Source organism: Rhinatrema bivittatum, chromosome 7 (assembly GCF_901001135.1).
Source record: "Rhinatrema bivittatum chromosome 7, aRhiBiv1.1, whole genome shotgun sequence".
Classification (NCBI taxonomy): Eukaryota; Metazoa; Chordata; class Amphibia; order Gymnophiona; family Rhinatrematidae; genus Rhinatrema; species Rhinatrema bivittatum.
Genome location: NC_042621.1, coordinates 309,173,400 through 309,194,364, shown reverse-complemented (window position 1 = coordinate 309,194,364; position 20,965 = coordinate 309,173,400). Strand labels below are relative to the sequence as shown.

The 20,965-nt window shown below is 43.9% G+C and overlaps 1 protein-coding gene across 1 annotated transcript in view; it reads right to left on the bottom strand.

The window, feature by feature from the left end:
* The window catches only part of DMBT1 (deleted in malignant brain tumors 1), a 306,433-nt gene that overhangs the window by 50,119 nt on the left and 235,349 nt on the right, over nt 1-20,965 (bottom strand). The window contains exon 33 of the mRNA XM_029610571.1: nt 1,953-2,270. Within this exon, the coding sequence (XP_029466431.1) occupies nt 1,953-2,270 (318 nt within the window). The remainder of the gene's footprint in view (nt 1-1,952; nt 2,271-20,965) is intronic.

Here is a 20,965-nt window from a genome sequence, read left to right as displayed (position 1 = left end):
TCCCGGGGCACGGCCCGGGGCCATAACACATGGTCGTCAGGATAAGAATAAACTCACAAAGAAAACATAGAAACATGGAAAATGATGGCAGAAAAGGAGCAGACAGTCCATCCAGTCTACCCACCAAGCTTATGGTAGCATCTGCTGCACCATACAAGTCACCCTCTTACTAAGTTTTCCAGTCTGTCAAAGTGAGGGCCTCTGCCTGTTGCCATCTGAGTCCAATTCCCTATTACCTCTTGCTGTAAAAGCAGAGACCAATAATGGAGATGTACCAACAGTATGAAGGATTATTGGTTAAGGGTAGTAACCCCCACACTAGCAAGTTACCCCCATACTCATTTGTTTTCCCAGACCATAATATCCAATGTCCGTGTTGGTTGCTATCTGAATCTAATTCCCCTTTTCCCACTGCTGTAAAAGCAGAGACCAATAATGGAGATGTACCAACAGTATGAAGGCTTATTGGTTGGGGGTAGTAACCCCCACACCAGCAGGTTACCCCCATAGTCATTTGTTTTCCCAGACCATAAAATCCAATGTCCTTGTTGGTTGCTATCTGAATCTAATTCCCCTTTTCCCACGGCTGTAAAAGCAGAGAGCAATAATGGAGATGTACCAACAGTATGAAGGATTATTGGTTAAGGGTAGTAACCCCCACACTAGCAAGTTACCCCCATACTCATTTGTTTTCCCAGACCATAATATCCAATGTCCGTGTTGGTTGCTATCTGAATCTAATTCCCCTTTTCCCACTGCTGTAAAAGCAGAGACCAATAATGGAGATGTACCAACAGTATGAAGCTTATTGGTTAGGGGTAGTAACCCCCACACCAGCAAGTTATCCCCATACTCATTTGTTTTCCCAGACCATAATATCCAATGTCTTTGTTGGTTGCTATCTGAATCTAATCCCCTTTTCCCACGACTGTAAAAGCAGAGAGCAATAATGGAGATGTACCAACAGTATGAAGGCTTATTGGTTAAGGGTAGTAACCCCCACACCAGCAGGTTACCCCCATACTCATTTGTTTTCCCAGACCATAAAATCCAATGTCCTTGTTGGTTGCTATCTGAATCTAATTCCCCTTTTCCCACTGCTGTAAAAGCAGAGAGCAATAATGGAGATGTACCAACAGTATGAAGGCTTATTGGTTAGGGGTAGTAACCCCCAACACCAGCAAGTTACCCCCATGTACTCTTTTCTTCATTTCCATCCTCTAACCTTTAGGGATCCTCAGTCTTTATCCCCTGCCCCTTTCAAATCCTTCACTGATTTTGTTTTCACCTCCTCCTCTGGAAGGGCATTCTAGGCATCCACCACCCTTTCCTTGAGTGAAGAAATATCTCGTTAGCCGAGACGTCCCTCCATTCATGGGATTTTTCTCAGGGTCTGATGAAACTGCAGCTAATAATGTTTTGGGTATTGTCCATTGACCCTGCTGTCCCTGGGCAGATCCGTTTCCTCTCCAGGGCCGAGGTGTTTGTATTATAGGCACCTGGAAGTCAACTCTGGCTCTGGAGAAAGGAATACTCTGAGCCTACAGATCTCTATAAAAATATTATGGGAAGTGACTGCATGTCAGATATTACATGGACATATCAGTCCAGGGGCTCTGATTTGTGCTCCATCCCTAATAGCCATCTCTCTGCTCTATCAGGAGCATCTGGAGCCTCATCAGCTCCACCCATAGCAGGGAGAAGCTTATGAGAACTAAAACTTTATTTAACAATACAGGATCTTATTCAAACCACATGTTAAATGATCTAATTTCACAATCCAATCAGCTTTCATGAGGCAAGGATTACTCCAAAGAAGAAATACTTTTCCAGAATCAGGAATAAAGCTACGCCCTTCTCTGAAACTGTCCTTACTGCTCAAAGGCTACGCTCGTCGCTGACACATACAGGAGTAACTGAGATCTCACCTGATGGGAGACAGGAAACGGTACCTGAGCAGATGGCACCGGCGTCTTCATGATGACCACAGTTATGCGCTTTCCATCCACGGCTGGAGCACTGGCCCAGGAACCATTCATCTCCTCTGCACTGCACATCATCCAGAAGAATATCTCCTGTACCTTGACCAAAATGGGCACTGCCAGGAGCCGCAACAGCAGAACCGCAGCCCAGCTGTCTGCACACAGCATTTGCATCATTTGTATCCCACAGGTCATCACAAACCGATCCCCATTTTCCAGCATGGTAAACTTCAACACGCCCTGCACATCTGTGTGAGCCATTCACCAACCGCACCTCATGCATAGAACCTACAGGTACAAGAGGAGCGAATGTTTTAAGCAGAAATGTGGTGCATTTTTCTCATTCTACAGGTTCTGAATTAGGTAAATATAGTCCTCGCTTCTAGTTTTAGAGACTAATAACTATTTATTTATTTTCTGAACGTGTAAATCTCTTTTCCAAACTGGAACTGTACAAGCTGGATATACAAGATCTAAAATAAAAATCTTATAGATGAATACAACTTTATAATAAATCAAACAACAGCAGCAAAGTAGAAACAATAATCAGATAAACATACAGAGGGGAATTCTCAAATTGCCCCCATAGCGGTAACATCTGCGTATACAACCTATTTTTACGCATGTAAAAGGCTTTAAATACTTCCAATGTTATGAACCCTCCTGTAGCGGTGCTACAGGTGGCTCCTTACCTCTTCCTGGAGGCCGCTCCGAAGCTGGGATCTCACCTATGAACTGTCCAGGATTTGCTCCAGGGCCTGGGAGGCCTCGATGTCCTTGGGGCCTGCCTGAGGCTTGGCTGTGTTTGCATGGACTTCCTGGTTTGAGCCACGCCCTTCCCTAGGGGCCGGCGCGCAGCACTTCTCTGTAGTTATAGGGCCAGCTAGGTGTGGGCCTTGCAAACTCTTCCCAGGGAGTCGCCTGTCTGCAGCCCTATAAAAGGACTTCAACTTCCAGTCAGTCTTTGCCTTGCATCAGAGTTACTTTAGTCCTGGAGGTTCCTGCCTGCCAGTGCTCCAACAGGTCCTTTGTGTTCTTCGTGGAGCTCCTCGTCTCATCTGCTTCATGCCATGTCTTCGTGCCTGAGGTCCCCATCCAGGTCTCCTGATGTCTTGCTTCCTAGTGTTCCAGCCCTTCTTGATGTTTTGTTCTTCAGTGCTCCTGAACCATCTGTTCTGCTGGCTGTGGATCTCCGGGTGACGCTTCTTCGTCTGCGGAGATGCCGGCAGTGGACTGGTGTCCTGTGCTCCTGAGCCGTCCTGTCCTGCCAGTCTTTGTGGAGCTCGGATGACATCGGCTCCATTGTCAAAGTTCTGCCTCGGCTGGATTCTTCCCTGCGCTTGTCCTGCTCTCCTCTTGGTCCGTGACCAGCCTCCTCGGGCTGTGTAGGGTGCGTAGTGGGACAGGGTGGTCCGCGACCAGCCCATTGGGTCCGCCCGTGAAGGTGGGCTGTGTAGGGCGCCCTGAGAGACATTGCCAATGTCTTCCTTCCCTACTTCACGTCTCATCTGGTCAAGTTCAGCGTTTTGCCTCAACCCTCGTCTGTGGTGCTGTCTTCGTGTCAAGGCCTCCATCTGCCCTTATCTTCAGGCCGGCCTGCTGCTCCATGCCGATTCGAGCGGCAGGTCCAAAAGGGCTTGGAACAGTCGGAGGACCGTTCCCCTACCGACATCATCTGTTGTTGGCTCTGCGAGCTTGCAGGCCTGGCAGAGGGTAAGACCATGTTCTGCCATGCTGGGACACTTCGCCAACCCTCGGTTCAGTCCTGGATCCATCTGGGGTTGGGCTGAGGCCCAAGAACACACTAAACCCCCATTTCTAATACCCAAAGGGAGCAATAATCAATCTGCCCTCTTTGGTGCAAATACTGCAGGGACGTTTTCCACGCCAGGCTGAAGACAATAATTTGTGCAAAATTTCACATTTCCTTTTCCTTTGGTTATTTCTTCCAATTCTGGTCGCCGCATCTCAAAAAAGATATAATTGCAATGGAGAAGGTACAGAGAAGGGCAACCAAAATGATAAGGGGAATGAAACAGCTTCCCTCTGAGGAAAGACTAAAGAGGTTAGGACTTTTAAGCTTGAAGAAGAGACGGCTGAGGGGAGATATGATAGAGGTGTTTAAAATCATGAGAAGTCTAGAATGGGTAGATGTGAATCGGTTATTTAGTCTTTCGGATAATAGAAAGACTAGGGGGCACTCCATGAAGTTAGCATGTGGCACATTTAAAACTAATCAGAGAAAGTTCATTTTTACTCAACGCACAATTAAACTCTGGAATTTGTTGCCAGAGGATGTGGTTAGTGCAGTTAGTATAGCGGTGTTTAAAAAAAGGATTGGATAAGTTTTTGGAGGAGAAGCCCATTACCTGCTATTAAGTTCACTTAGAAAATAGCCACTGCCATTAGCAATGGTAACATGGAATAGACTTAGTTTTTGGGTACTTGCCAGGTTCTTATGGCCTGGATTGGCCACTGTTGTAAACAGGATGCTGGGCTTGATGGACCCTTGGTCTGACCCAGTATGGCATGTTCTTAATCTAGCTGCGGTATTTGCGTCTGTTTCTGTGTGTTGAACAACTCAAAGGCAAACCAACCCCTATGGATCTGAAATTGCAATATGGACAGGATATTTTCCTCTCCCCGGGATCTCCTCCTGACAATGCAGGTAAAAGTAGGCACAGATAGTTCTCCAATAACCTGAAGCACCCACAAGGCCGAAACACTTGAGGCCATCTTATTTATTTTATTTTATTTATTTAAAAACTCTTCTATACCGTCGTTAAGTTAGTTCACCATCACAACGGTTTACATAAAGGCACAAAAATAAAAATATGATTGGTATAGATTACAAATTAAACATGTGCCAACATAGAACGGTAACATATTTTTAATAAGAGAAACTATGTGTAAATTAGAGTTTATACGTCAGTTAGGTAACTGTTATGTGGTTCAAGTCTACATTTAATATGTATTTGGAGACATAAATGAAAAAATCTGATTGCTTAGTGCGTCCTTATCTATCGATTGTTTTCATCCTTCTCTTTGTCTTTATAAAAAGCTTGTTTATAAAGCCAGGTTTTCAGATTAGTTTTAAATAGTTTCAAATTTGTCTGCAGCCTTATTTCGAGTGGCATGGAGTTCCATAGGACAGGTCCAGCCAGAGACAGAGCTCTCTCTTACTTGCGTGAGGCGGGCTGATGTAACAGAAGGAATAGTTAGTAGAGCCTTATTTGCGGATTTCAGGTTTCTGTGTGGAATGTGTACGTGCAGTGCTGTGTTAAGCCAGTCGGCCTTTTCATCATGGATTAGTTTATGAATTTATTATACACAGTGACTTGTATTGTATTTTTTGTTCGATAGGTAGCCAGTGTAGCTCAGTAAGTGTTCCTGTGATGTGGTCTCTTTTCTTTTTGCCTGTCAAAATTCTAGCAGTGGAATTTTGCAATACTTGTAGTGGTCTAATAGTAACTTGAGGTAGCCCTATTAGCAGAGAGTTACAATAATCTGTGCTTGTGAAAATCATTGCCTGTAGAATTGTATGAAAATTGTTCATGTTTCAGTCTTCTACGGACCATTAGTTTGGCGCAACCTTTTTTTAATTTCTGTGAAATGTGTTTGTTTCATATTTAGCTCAGGGTCGATTATTACTCCTAGATTCCGTACTTTTATTGCTAACTCCACGGTTTGATTATTTTTTATTGCAATTGTAGGTTGAATAGGATGTATATTTTTTTCCACTCTAGATGTAAGAATTCCGTTTTGTCAATGTTTATTACCAGTTCCATTTGGTTTAGGAGCTGTTTGATTATTTCAATATATATATTAGCTAGTTTCATTGTTTCTTCAATGGTGTTTACAATGGGTAACAGTAGTTGTATGTCATCTGCATATATGTAGTATATTATTCCAAGTTCTGCGAGTAAGTGACATATTGGGAGGAGGTAAATGTTAAAGAGGGTTGAGGACAGGGCTGATCCCTGTGGGACTCCTGTTTGTAGTTTGATTTTGTCAGATAGTGTGTTTTTGATTTGTACTTGGAAACATCTGTTGCTTAGGTATGATTCAAACCAGTTTATTGTTTTGTTATTGAGTCCTATCTCTTTTAGTCTATTGATTAGTATTTTGTTATTTACAGTGTCAAAAGCTGCAGAGAGATCCAAAAGAAGCAGAATGTAATGTGTTCCTGTATCAAAGTCTCTTAAGATATTATCTGATAGAGCTAGTAATAATGTCTCAGCACTGTAGTGTTTGCGGAATCCATGTTGTGCAGGATATAATATGTTATTACTTTCTAAGTGGTTTGACAGTTGTTTTTGGACTGCTTTTTCAATGAGTTTGGCTATTAGGGGTAAGTTGGAGACTGGTCTATAGTTGCTCAGATTAAGGGGGTCAATGTTTTTTTCTTAATGATTGGTTTGATTATGGCACCTTTCAGGATATCAGGCATTGCTCCATCATCTAGGGAGAGGTTGATGATTTTAGTTAATGTTGGAGCTACTGTGTTGGCTAGTTTTTTTAATTCCAAAATGGGTATGGTGTCAATTGAGTGAGGGGCAGGGTTCAGTTTTTTTATCATGTTCTCAACTTCAAATTGCGATATTTCTTCAAACTCTGACCATGCGTTGACATCCCTTGTGGGCATTTTAATCTCTTGTTTGTTTGTGTTAGTGATTTTTTTCTTAAGTTTTCAATTTTTTCTTTAAAGAATTGAGCTACTTCGTTGCATTGACTCTCTTGTAAGGTCTGTGGATTGTTAGTGTTGTCGCCTGTGAGGCTTTTAACTATGTTAAGTAGGGGTTCTAGCATTGTTGCAAACTTTTCTATTTTTGAGCTGAAATATTTCTTTTTGGTTTTCTAAAATTACTTTTTTGTAATAGGCCAGTTGTTTTCTGTATTTTGTTAAGTTCTCAATTGCTTTGTTTTTTTTCCATTCTTTTTCTTTCTAAGAATCCGTTTTACTTCTTTGATTTGTTCGTTATACCATGGGTTTTTCTGTTTTGATTCTTTAATGTGGGCCTTATTTTGGGGATTTATTTCATTTGCCAAAGTCGTGGTTCTGTTTATCCAGTCAGCTGTTGCAGTGTGGCTATTGGTGTAATTGACGTGTGTTAGCTCTTCCTGTAATTTGTATTTTAGAATATCTGTGTTAAAAGGTGGACGATATATGAATTCAGCTGGTTCCGTGCTTTGAATCTTTATTGGGCCTGTGTGTTTGACCTGAGAATTAATGAGATAGTGGTCTGACCATGGGATTTGTGTGTATTCAGTTTTTATGTTTTCTAGGAGGTTATTGTTAATGAATGTTAGGTCTAATGAGTAGCCTGCTTTATGTGTTGGTTTATTTGTGATGTTTGAAACCTAGGGCAGACATTATGTCAATTAGTGTTTAGCATGTATTTGATAGGGGGTGAACGTCCATGTGAAGGTTAAGTCACCTAATATTATGGTAGGTTTAGCTGGGTTTAGATGTGTTGTAAAAAATTCTATTAGTGGGGAGATGTTTAGCTCAAGGAGACTGGGTGGGCAGTAGATCCGACAGATTTGGAAATGGTTGGTGTCAAAAAAGGCAATTTCATAATTTGCTGGCGTCCTTACTGAGAGCAGTTTAGTTAATTAAATGGAAGAAGAAGATCTGAAACGTAACTGAGGACATTCAGCACAATCCATGGGACCCAGGATCCTATCCCAATTTACAATTCAGCACTTTGGGATGAGACACCTCTGGGATGGGAAGTCTGGTGTCCTGTGAGGCTGCGTGATTTGTATCACAGATTCAAAAGGGGTGAGGGCAGCAGGAGAAATATTATTTCCTGAGATAATGTCACTTACAAACTGTAAAAATTGGTCTTGTTGCATCCGTTGGTCTTCGACGGCTTCACCTCGCTTGCTGCACCCCTATCTAGGCTCCTCCCACTTACCTGGGCAAGATGACTACCGCAGCGTCGTCAATCCGACCTCTCTGATATCCCTGGAACAGCTATGGTGCAGCCGTACACCATTGCTCCTCCCAGGTATCTGCTAGGGTGCGGGCGCGCAACCCACGTCTAAGTACGCCCAGTGGTGCGAACCTCACTGAATTGGCAAAGACTCGAACAAGGCTTGTTCAAGGCTCGAATAGTCTGACTTTTCCTGTCTGCGCTACTCTGCTGCTCCCTGCTGCGTCCAGGAAGCCTTCCTTCTGCCCTTCAGGGTTTGACTTCTAACCTGGGTACCCACTCCTCGGGGGCCCTCTGTTCTATTTCAGGTGCCGTTCAGGGATCAGGCACTCGCTGCTCGAGGGCCTGCTCTCCCTGCCTCAGTGCCTGTACCTACTGCTATCTATCTGATGGAATCGCATCCATAACAGTTAACACCAAAGTGAGTACTTTAACTTCTCTTCTGTCTCATCCACAGTATCTGCTGTGGAACCTCCTGAAGTCATCAGGGAGAGAAGGGCTCCCTCTGCCAAGGTCCCTGAGACTGCAACTCACCACCGCCACCTGGTGGCTACTTCAAGCTGTTAAATAAAGAATTATTCTGGTGTTTTGTGTATATTTAGGGTTTTTATATACCGCCTTTCTTGATATATATATATATCAAATCAAGTCGGTTTCCATATAACACAGCTGTCGCCGGGGCGTTACATTGAACAATAAACATAGTATTGAACTGACGCCAGTGGTGTTACATTGAACAATAAACATAGTATTGAACAGGGAACGTGTATCTTTACATTAAACAGTCAACAGAATATTGAACAAAAAATGCAAATCAATTAATATTAAGTAATAATTGTGAAATAAAATATATAAAATATAGAATAGACGACAAAAATGTTTTGCTTAATAACTTAAATAAATGGTGCGAGTACTGCAGAATAGTTGATAAGATTGAGTTGTACAGGTAGAGTATACAGGAGACCGTGTTCCATGTTAAAGGACATAACCATGGGAAGGGGATCAAGAGAGGATCTTTCATATCAGGTGTGCAATAAGGTCGTGAGGGTCCTGAGGGTATGAGGTTGGTGGTGGACTTTGTATTGCGCTATTTTGTTCTTTGACCTGTGTCGAAGTAATCCTGTATTTCTGGAAAGGCTTGCCGGAAGAGCCATGTTTTAAGGTTTTTTTTGAAGGTTAAGTGGCAGGTTTCAAGTCTAAGTTCTGGCGGCAGTGAGTTCCAAAGGGTGGGCCCGGCTGTGGAGAGTGCTCGTTTGGCTAGCGAGGTTTTAATCGGGAGAGTATGTAGAGAACCTTTGTAGTTATATCTGATGGGTCTTTTTGATGTGTGAAGGCGGAGTTGAGAGGTAAGATTTAAGTGGGCGCTTCCCATAATATCTTTGTGGATCATTGATAGTGTCTTGAAGGTGATTCTAGCTTTTATGGGGAGCCAGTGGAGGTAAATCAGAATTGGAGTGATGTGGTCTCTTTTGTTGGTGTTAGTGAGTAGCCTCGCCGCGGCGTTTTGTACCATCTGTAAGGGTTTTATGGATGATAGCGGAAGACCTAGCAGGAGAGAATTGCAGTAGTCTAGTTTGGACAGAATTAATGACTGAACTACTAAGCGGAAGTCTTTGAAGTGAAGGAGTGGTTTCAGATTTTTTAGTACTTGTAGTTTGAAGTAACATTCCTTGGTTGTGTTGTGGATGAAAGATTTAAGGTTGAATTGATTGTCAAAGCGTACCCCTAAGTCTCTTACTGAAGGTGAATGGTTGAAAGGTGGTATTATGGATTGTGTTGTACTTTGGACGTTGAAGAGTGTGTGGTTTTCGTCAGGCGAGATGATGAGGATTTCTGTTTTGTTTGTGTTGAGTATAAGGTTGAGGCTGGATAACAAGGAATTGATGGATAGTAAGCAGTTGTTCCAATGCGTCCAGGTTTTTTGGAGTGATTCTGTGATGGGAAGAAGTATCTGAATGTCATCGGCGAAAATATAGTGTTTTAGCTTGAGGCTGGAGAGTAGGTGGCAGAGCGGAAGCAGGTAGATGTTAAAAGGGTAGGGGATAGTGAAGATCCTTGAGGTACTCCTCTGATTGATTTGATAGGAGGTGATTCTACGTTATTTATCTTGACTCTGTAGAATCTATTTTCTAGGAATGATTGAAACCAACTGTGAGCTTCTCCTTGTATTCCAATGTCCGATAGCCGCTCGAGCAGGATGTCGTGATTTACGGTGTCAAATGCGGCGGATAAGTCGAGAAGAGCGAGGAGGTACGATTGTTTTTTTTCAAGGTTGAGGAGGATGGTGTCGGAAAGTGACGTTGTGGCTCCTCACGGGCTCCTCCCTGTGGGTGTGGTCATCTCCACATCACCCAAGGATCCACTAAAACCACACGTAATAACAACAGATTGCCAACTCCATGGATCCGGCTCAGCTCACGGCATTACAGGCTATTCCCGGCCTGGCCCTGCAGATCGATGAACAGCAGACTGTGCTGGAAGGACTGACCACTGCATTCAATTTGTTCCACAAACAGATGAACTCCATTTCCACCTCAGGTAAAGAGGCTAAACCGTCGAAGGTGATGGTCAAGACAACCGTACCTCTAGCAGCTCCTACCCGCTTCTCGGGAGAAATATGGAGATGCAGAGACTTCATTAACTAGTGCTGCATGCACTTTGTGTTACAAGCTGGACATTTTCCCACAGCTTATGCGAAGACTACGTATATCCTATCCTGGGCATCTTCGCTGTGGGAACACAAGGACCCGATCCTTCACGACATTGAAGGATTCCTCGCACTGTTCAAATCAGTGTTTGATGATCCTGCCCGATATTCTGTTGCAGGATCTTCTTTGGTTCATCTAAAGCAAGGGAACAAGACCCTAGCTGACTTTGCAATCGAGTTCAAGACACTGGTGTCTGAACTATCCTGGGATCCAAGATGCCTGAAGACGCTGTTCTTTGAAGAACCTAACACTTACCTGAAGGATGAACTCTCAGCAAGAGAAATGCCAGAAACCTTGGCTGAACTGGTGAAACTGGCAACTAGAATTGATCGCTGGCTTCGAGACAAAGTTCAAGAGACAAAGACTTCCAGAAGAACCTCCTTGAGTGAAGTCCGAGTCAAAACTGCATCCAGGACTGCCCCTACGTTCCCATCAGCCGGCGAGGAGGAACCGATGCAATTAGGCCTCAGCCATCTGACGTCAAAAGAGAGAAGAACGTGGAAGAAGTTAGGGCTGTGTATGTACTGTGGACAAGCTGGTCATGCTATCCAAAATTGCCCTATATGTCCAGGAAACGGAGAGGCCTAAGTCCTGCGGGAGGACTTCTCTTAGGCCTCACCTTGCCTTCTCCTCCGTTCTCTCTTCCAGTATCTCTCATCTGCAGTTCTCTACAGTACCAGACTCTTGCCCTAGTAGACTCAGGGCAGGAGGCAACTTCATTCTTCAACGACTAGTGGAACATCTACGGATTCCCACTTCCACTATGTCGCCTCCTTTACTTCTTTCATCCAATCATGGAGAACCCGTGGTGGGAGAAGTAACACTATGTACTGAACCAGTGTGTTTACGTACCGGTGCTCTCCATATGGAGTCTATCTCCTTCTTTATTTTAGAGAAGGCTATGCACCCCATAGTACTGGGATTACCGTGACTACAACAGCACATGCCTCAATTCGATTGGGTCACTCTAGAAATGTCAAGTTGGGGTCCAGACTGCCATAAGCGATGCTTGACTGAGGTTAAGCCATTACCGTGTATGCCTTCCACCTCATTAATGCCGGGCTTGCCGCCTCAGTATGCATCTTTTCAAGATGTCTTTTCAAAAGAAGCTGCAGATATACTTCCGCTTCACAGACCCTATGACTGCGCCATTCGTCTGAAGTCGAATACGGAGCCAACAAAGGGCAGAGTGTACCCCTTGTCTGTGGCCGAGAACAAGGCTATGTCTCAATATATTCAGGAGAATCTCAACAAAGGCTTCAATAGACCATTCAAGTCTCCTGCGGACGCAGGTTTCTTCTTTGTGGGCAAAAAGGACTGCACATTGCGTCCTTGCATAGATTACAGAGGCCTTAATGAAATAACTATTAAGGAATGTTGTCCCCTGCCTCTGATTTCAGAGCTCTTTGATAAGCTACAAGGAGCCCAGATCTTTTCAAAACTAGATCTGGGCTCCTTGTAGCATAAAAGCTGGCGATGAATGGAAGACAGCCTTCAACACTCGAGGTGGCTACTTCGAGTATTTAGTGATGCCGTTCGGCCTATGTAATGCTCCGCTGTATTTCAGAGCTTAATGAATGACATCTTCCGAGACCTCCTCTATAAATGTGTTGTTATCTACTTAGATGACATCTTAATCTTCTCACAAGACATCACCACTCACCAAGAAGATGTTAAGAGAGTACTACAGTGGCTTCGTGAGAATCATCTTTACGCCAAGCTATCTAAGCGTGAATTCCATAAGGAGTCAGTGCCTTTCCTAGGCACATTGTCTCTAAAGAAGGTTTTCAAATGGACCCACAGAAGCTGGAGACTATCAAGAAATGGGCACAACCTACCGGATTAAAGGTTCTCAGATGCTTCCTGGGGTTAAGAACATAAGAACATAAGAAAATGCCATATTGGGTCAGACCAAGGGTCCATCAAGCCCAGCATCCTGTTTCCAACAGTGGCCAATCCAGGCCATAAGAACCTGGCAAGTACCCAAAAATTAAGTCTATTCCATGTTACCATTGCTAATGTCAGTGGCTATTCTCTAAGTGAACTTAATAGCAGGTAATGGACTTCTCCTCCAAGAACTTATCCAATCCTTTTTTAAACACAGCTATACTAACTGCACTAACTACATCCTCTGGTAACAAATTCCAGAGTTTAATTGTGCGTTGAGTAAAAAAGAACTTTCTCCGATTAATTTTAAATGTGCCCCATGCTAATTATTATAGGACCTTCATCAAATTATTATAGGACCTTCACTAATTATTATAGGACCGTCATCAAACATTACTCCTCACTCACAGTACCATTGACCGCTATGATGAAAAAAGGTGCCAACGTGGCCAACTGGTCTCCCGAAGCAATAGCAGCATTCCAAAAACTGAAGGATGCCTTTTCTACCAAGCCATGCCTTTGACATCCGGACCCCTCAAAACCTTTCATTGTAGAGGTTGACACCTTGGACTTTGGCGTAGGGGCAGTACTAAGCCAGGCTGGCGATTCCAAGGTACCTCATCCATGCTCCTTTTTCTCATGTCGCTTTTCTCCTGCGGAGAGAAATTATGGAGCTGGAGACAAGGAACTTCTGGCGATAAAACTGGCATTCGAGGAGTGGCACCCTTGGCTCAAGGGAGCGCAACATCAAATAACGGTCTTCACAGACCATAAGAACTTGGAGCATCTCCGCCATGCCCAGCGCCTGAACCATAGTCAAGCGAGATGGTCTCTGTTTTTTAACAGATTCAACTTTGTGCTCAAGTATTGTCCAGGAGAAAAGAATATCAGAGCTGACGCTCTTTCACGCTCCTTCCTCTCCGAGGACGTACCCAAAGAGCCACAACACATCATTGACCCCGAGAAGGTCATATTGGCAGCTACCCATTTGGTGCCTGCAGGAAAGACAATTGTACCCAAGAACCTCAGGAAAAAACTATTGGCTTGGGCCCATGAATCCAAACTCTCAGGACACCCTGGGCAACAAAGACATTGTCTAAACTGCAAATCTTTTATTGGTGGCCTACCATGAAAGAGGACACGTTCGCCTATGTCGCTTCCTGCGCAAACTGCGCTAAACAGAAGACACTGCCAGGACATCTATGGAGTCTCTTCCAACCCTTGCCGGTCCCTGAAGAACCGTGGATACATATTGCCACTGACTTTTTGGTAGATTTACCATCATCAGGAGGGAACAATACCATTTAGGTAACCATTGACAGGTTCTTGAAGATGGCACATTTCGTGGCTCTCCCAGGCTTACCCACTGCCATGGAGCTCGCCCGATTATTCATCAAGCACATCTTCCACCTACATGGCTTGCCTAAGCACATAGTCTCCGATCGCGGAGTTCAGTTCACTGCTAACTTCTGGAAGGCATTATGCAAGAAGTTCGATATAGCCCTCGACTTCACATCGGCATATCATCCTCAGAAAGGATGAACAGGACACTCAAACAGTTCATTCGTGCCTACATGAACAACCGACAGAATGATTGGAGCGAACTGTTGCCATGGGCAGAATTTGCCATAAACTCTCATCCAGCAACATCCACTGGATCTACGCCATTCAAAGTGGTCTACGGACGACTACCACTACCACCTCTGCCATTTCCATTATCAGTGTCGTCCCCAGCAGCTCAGACTACTGCTACTGATATCCATCAACTCTGGACTCAGACTAAAGTGATGCTTGAAAAAGCAGGAATACGAGCCAAGAAAGGATACGATGCACATCATCGCAAGGCTCCAGACTTCAAACCTGGTGACAAGGTCTGGCTTTCAACAAAGCATTTAAGACTCAAACTTCCTTCAGCTCGATTCGCTCCTCGCTTCGTTGGATCATTTCCCATTCTCTGACGACTGGGCAACCTCACCTACAGTCTGAAGCTACCAGTTTCTCTAAAGATCCACAATGCATTCCACGTCTCACTACTGAAACCAATGATACTCAGTGAATTTTCTAACAAAATACCCGACTCTACTCCATAGATGCAGAAGAAGACATCAAATACAAAGTTGACGCAGTTCTCGATGTAAGAAGATGAGGGTAGAGTATGGGAATACCTCCTGTCATGGGATGGTTATGGCCCAGAAGACAACTGTTGGACTCCAATGTCCAATATCTTGGATAAGAAGATGCTACAGGATTTCCATCATCTATATTTGCAAAAACCTAGACCTGGTAGGTCATTGCGTGGACGCCCTTTGAAGGAGGGTACTGTTGCGTCTGTCGGTCTTCGATGGCTTCGCCCCACTTGCTGCACCCCTATCTCGGCTCCTCCCGCTTATCTGGGCAAGATGGCTACAGCAGCGTTGTCAAGCCGACCTCTCTGGCGTCCCCAGAATGGCTATGGTGCAGCCGTACGCCATTGCTAGGGAGCACATGCGCAACCCCTGTCTAAGTACGCCCAGTGGCGCGAACCTCAAGGGTGTTCCCTCAGCTGATGTCACGCCCATCCTGGTATATCTACTTCTCAAGATTCCTAGCTCACTGAGTTGGCAAAGACTCAAACGAGGCTCATTCAAGTCTCGAATAGTCTGACTGTTCCTGTCTGTGCTTCTCTGCTGCTCCCTGCTGCATGCAGGAAGAATTCCTTCTGCCCTTCGGCGTTTGACTTGTAACCTGGTTACCTGCTCCTCAGGGGCCCTCTGTTCTATTTCAGGTGCCGTTCATGGATCAGACACTCGCTCCTCGAGGGCCTGCTCTCCCTGCCTCAGTGCCCGTACCTACTGCTATCTATCTGATGGAATCGCATTCATAACAGCTAACACCGACGTGAGTACTTTAACGTCTCATCTGTCTCAACCACAGTATCTGCTGCGGAACCTCCTGACATCCGGGAGAGAAGGGCTCCCTCTGCCGAGGTCCCTGAGACTGAAACTCACCACCGTCACCTGGTGGCTACTTCAAGCTGATAAATAAAGAATTATTCCGGTGTTTTGTGTATAGAGTCTAGCCCAGTGCTGTGGCTCCTCACGGGGCTTGTCCACGTGGGCGTGGTCATCTCCACATCACCCAAGGATCCACTAAAACACACGTAATAACAGGAGGTCGTAGGGAGGGTCTTGAAGTAGCAACGAATGAAAAGTAAAGATAACCCAGCAGTATAAATAAGAGAGTTTTATCTCAAGCTGTGATTCCTCCGATCTGGGTATCAATACAGAGGGAATGGGAAAGCACTCAGAGGGGGTTACAGAGGGGATACAGGGTTCCTGGGTTTCTCTTTCCAGCTTGGGAAATATTGTGCTTACCTCTGTGCCAGGTGCACTACAACATCTCCTCTTCCTAGGGATGTGAATCGTTTTTCAACGATTAAAATTATTGTCCGATAATGTTAATATCGTCTTAAATCGTTATAGAACACAATACAATAGAAATTCTAACGATTTATCGTTAAAAATCGTTAAATCGTGTTAGTGCGCACTAACGGGAGTTAGTGCGCTAACTCCCGTTAGTGCGCACTAACAGAAAATGATACAAATTGACACTTTCCAGGTCAGTGAAGGTCAGTTAGGAATGAATATGTATTCCTATTGGCTGGCTGCCCTCTTATCTATTGATGTTACCAAGGTTCCCACTAAGGTGATGGTTGGGGGGATGGGAAATGGAACTGGAAACTCACGAACACCAACAGAAAATGAAACAAAGTGTTGACACTTCCCAGGTCAGTAAAGGTCACTTAGGAATGAATATGTATGTATGTATTCCTATTGGCTGGCTGTGCTCTTATCTATTGATGTTACCAAGGTTCCCACTGAGGTAATGGTTGGGGGGATGTGAAATGGAAACAGTTGGAAGCTTGACAAAAAAAGTAATGTGATGATCATCACTCACGTGACTAGAACTTGTTTGTTTATTATTTTTGATAGCAGGCACGTGAAATGCTAGTGCATGTTTGTTGAATTTGCCAATCACTGTGCATTTTAGAAAGGTGGTCCTGGCTGGAACTACACAGTTCAAATATATGTGGTAATTGATTGTTGGTAAGTGTATTTTTTAAGTAGCCACACTGGCCACCAGTATGTTTACTTTTCCTCCTACTTAACTCACTAGCTCAGCTTTATAAGAAGGGCTTCTCTGCTTGTGTGTTGCTTTTGTTTGGTGTGAGGAGAGCAGAAACATCAGATCAGAAACTCTCCGACCAAATATTGAAAGGTCTTGACAAAGGTAATTCACACATCCTCATTCTCCTAGACATATCCGCTGCATTCGACACCATAAAGCATCAAATCCTATTAGAACGTCTCAGCAGCATTGGCATCTCAGGCCAGGCTCTACAATGGTTCCACTCATACCTAGCTGATAGACAATTTAGCGTACAAATGGGAAACTCCACCTCCAAGCCCCACAACCTCTCTCAAGGAGTACCACAAGGTTCATCGCTATCGTCCACACTTTTCAATATATATCTCCTCCCCCTCTGCCATCTCCTTGCCAAACTTGACCTCCCGCACTTCATGTATGCCGATGACGTGCAGATACTTATTCCTATTAAAGACTCAATACACAAAGCCATTGAAATCTGGAAATCCGCCCTCTCTGAAATTAGCAGCCTCTTATCTAACAACTTTCTCGCCCTCAACACTACTAAAACAGAACTTATCCTAATATCACCCCCTAACATATCCCCCACCCTCCTTATGACCCCCACACAAACACACAACAATGGCCCTGCCACTGACCACACCTTCCCCACCCATGTACGAAGCCTCGGCGTACTCATTGACTGTCATCTTAACTGCAAGAAATTCATCAATAACACCCTCAAAGACTGCTTCTACAAACTGCTCACCCTAAAAAGACTCAAACCACTCTTACATCTCAGCGACTTCCGCACCATATTACAAGCCCTCATATTATCGAAAATAGATTACTGCAACTCCTTGCTACTAGGTTTGCCTAAAAACACCATCCAACCTTTACAACTACTCCAAAATGCAGCTGCCAGGATTCTCACCAACACTCACAAATATGATCACATAACCCCTGTACTCAAACATCTACACTGGTTACCCGTCGCATCTAGAATTACCTTCAAAGCCCTCACCCTAATACACAAATCCCTTCATAACAACAACATGCACTGGTTCAAAGAACACTTCTCCTTTCACAACAGTAATAGACCCACCAGAAAACAATATCTAGCCACACTACACACCCCCTCACCTAAACTTACTAAACTCCGCACCACTAACGAAAGAGCTCTCTCCCTAGCAGGACCGTTACTCTGGAATAAACTACCCACTTCCCTCCGCCAAGAAACCTGCCCAAAAATATTCAGGCAAAACCTGAAGACCTGGTTCTTTAGACACTCATACACCTAACATCCACACAATCACTAGCCCCCACCCTCCCTAACTCCTCACCACCCTCCTCCCTTCTCCCCCCCCCACCCCCTTTTTCCTTCCCACCTCCTAACCACCCCCTTCCACCTTGCCTAACAATTAGCTTTCTACCATGCTTCCTGGAAAGCAAATTTATCAAGACAGCATTCTGTAAATAGGAACATTTCTCTCACAAACGTGTATATATTCCCTGATAACTACTGTATATACAAATATATATCCCCTACAAACGTTGATATCATTCATATCTAGCAGAATCTCCCTGCCCCTTTTTTGAATAACCACAAACATGTATCCCACTTAGTTAATTATTACCTGTATAATCTTCCCTATTATTCGTATGTTATTGTTTCTGTTATTATTATCATGTGACAATTGTAAAGCCTGTTGCTAAGTTCTGTTCCCTGTAAACCGACGAGATGTTCCCAACGTTCGTCGGTATATAAAAGATATTAAATAAATAAATAAATAAATCTTTATTCAATCTACTACAGTCATCTATTATATTAACCTACTCAATTTTTTTAAATGATTTATTATATCACTGAATTAATAATTAATTATTATTAGGTGGTGGTGAATGTCTGACTAGGCTACTAGCCTAGTGTAACTGGTGAGGCTAGTGGCAGGAAGATCACAACACTCCTGGTATCAGGGTTAGGGCACTGTGTGCAGGAAGATCACAACACTCCTGGTATTAATAGGGATAGGGCACTGAGTGCAGGAAGATCACAACACCCCTGGTATCAGGGTTAGGGCACTGTGTGCAGGAAGATCACAACACTCCTGGTATTAATAGGGATAGGGCACTGTGTGCAGGAATATCACAACACCCCTGGTGTCAGGGTTAGGGCACTGTGTGCAGGAAGATCACAACACTCCTGGTATTAATAGGGATAGGGCACTGTGTGCAAGAAGATCACAACACCCCTGGTGCCAGGGTTAGGGCACTGTGTGCAGGAAGATCACAACACTCCTGGTATTAATAGGGTTAGGGCACTGTGTGCAGGAAGATCACAACACCCCTGGTATCAGGGTTAGGGCACTGTGTGCAGGAAGATCACAACACCCCTGGTATCAGGGTTAGGGCACAAGTTCTAGTCACATTGACTGATCACATTACTTTTTTTGTCAAGCTACCAACTGTTTCCATTTCCCATCCCCCATATACTGTCAGTGGGAACCTTGGTAACATGAATAAATAAGAGGGCAGCCAATAGGAATACATATTCATTCCTAAACTGACCTTAACTGACCTGAAAAGTGTCAAATTGTATCATTTTCAGTTAGTGCGCACTAACTGGGAGTTAGTGCGCACTAATCGGAAAAAATGATTTTTAACGATTTTTTAACTAAAAAATCGTGTCAAACACGATTTTCTTCTCCTGCCAGACGATTTCACTCGTTAAGACGATAGGGCACACGATTCACATCCCTACCTCTTCCTATTCCTTTATTGAACCAGAGAAAGACGAGCTAGGGGCCCGTGAAGGGATCACAACTCAATATAAACATTTCCTGTTACTCCTATGTGCTAAATTGTGTGTGGTACATATGGGCTTTTACGCTGAGAGGTTGATTTGGTAAATTTATTTACACTTTTTATTTATTATTATAAGGAAAAAGTCACCAATTAAATACACAGAAATGTAAATGCAAAAGGGTAATACCAGGCCTTCACCATCTCACAGTTCGCAGAGATCAAAAAGGGACACAACCAATCTCTTGATTCAAATTGGCCCATGCAGAGAGCAGGGAGAGTGGGAGTGGGAGGATGGGGAAGAGATCCTGGCCCCTTACATTCCTTTCCTTTCCTTTTTTCATTTGATTTTTATTTCATTTCAAGTTCATGAAACAAGGAAAAATGCACAGCAAATGAGATATTAAACAATTTGAGAAAAAAAACAGCTTTGTTTTTCGAGCACATTCCTGATAATTTTTTCTTTGTGTCTAAGATTAACCTGAGCGGAAAGCAAAAGGTTTTATGAAGAGAAGCTGCAGGGAAAAAAGGAGATGCACACGGGCCCCAGTATAGGAATAAACTCACACAGAAAACATAGAAACATGGAAAATGATGGCAGAAAAGGAGCAGACAGTCCATCCAGTCTGCCCAGCAAGCTAATGGTAGCACCAGGCGCACCATACAGGGCTCCCCATACTTGGTTTCCCCAAACCATCAAAGTCAGGGTCCTTGTTGGTTGCTGTCTGAGTCCAATTCTCCGTTACCTCTTGCTGTTGAAGCAGAGAGCAATGCTGGAGATGTATCCAAAGTATCAGGCTTATTGCTTAGGGGCAGTAACCCCCACACCAGCAAGTTACCCCCATACTCAGTTGTTTTCCCAGACCATAATATCCCATGTCCTTGTTGGTTGCTATCTGAATCTAATTCCCCTTTTCCCACTGCTGTAAAAGCAGAGAGCAATAATGGAGATGTACCAACAGTATGAAGGCTTATTGGTTAGGGGTTGCGATGGAGAAGGTACAGAGAAGGGCTATCAAAATGATAAAGGGGATGGAACAGCTCCCCTATGAGGAAAGACTAAAGAGGTTAGGGCTGTTCAGCTTGGAGAAGAGACGGCTGAAGGGGGATATCATAGAGGTCTTTAAGATCATGAGAGGTCTTGAACGAGTAGATGTGACTCGGTTATTTTCACTTTCGAATAATAGAAGGACTAGGGGGATCCATGAAGTTAGCAAGTAGCACATTTAAGACTAATCGGAGAAAATTCTTTTTCACTCAACGCACAATAAAGCTCTGGAATTTGTTACCAGAGGATGTGGTTAGTGCAGTTAGTATAGCTGGGTTCAAAAAAGGTTTGGATAAGTTCTTGGAGGAGAAGTCCATTAATGGCTATTAATCAATTTTACTTAGGGAATAGCCACTGCTATTAATTGCATCAGAAGCATAGGATCTTCTTAGTGTTTGGGTAATTGCCAGGTTCTTGTGGCCTGGTTTGGCCTCTGTTGGAAACAGGATGCTGGGCTTGATGGACCCTTGGTCT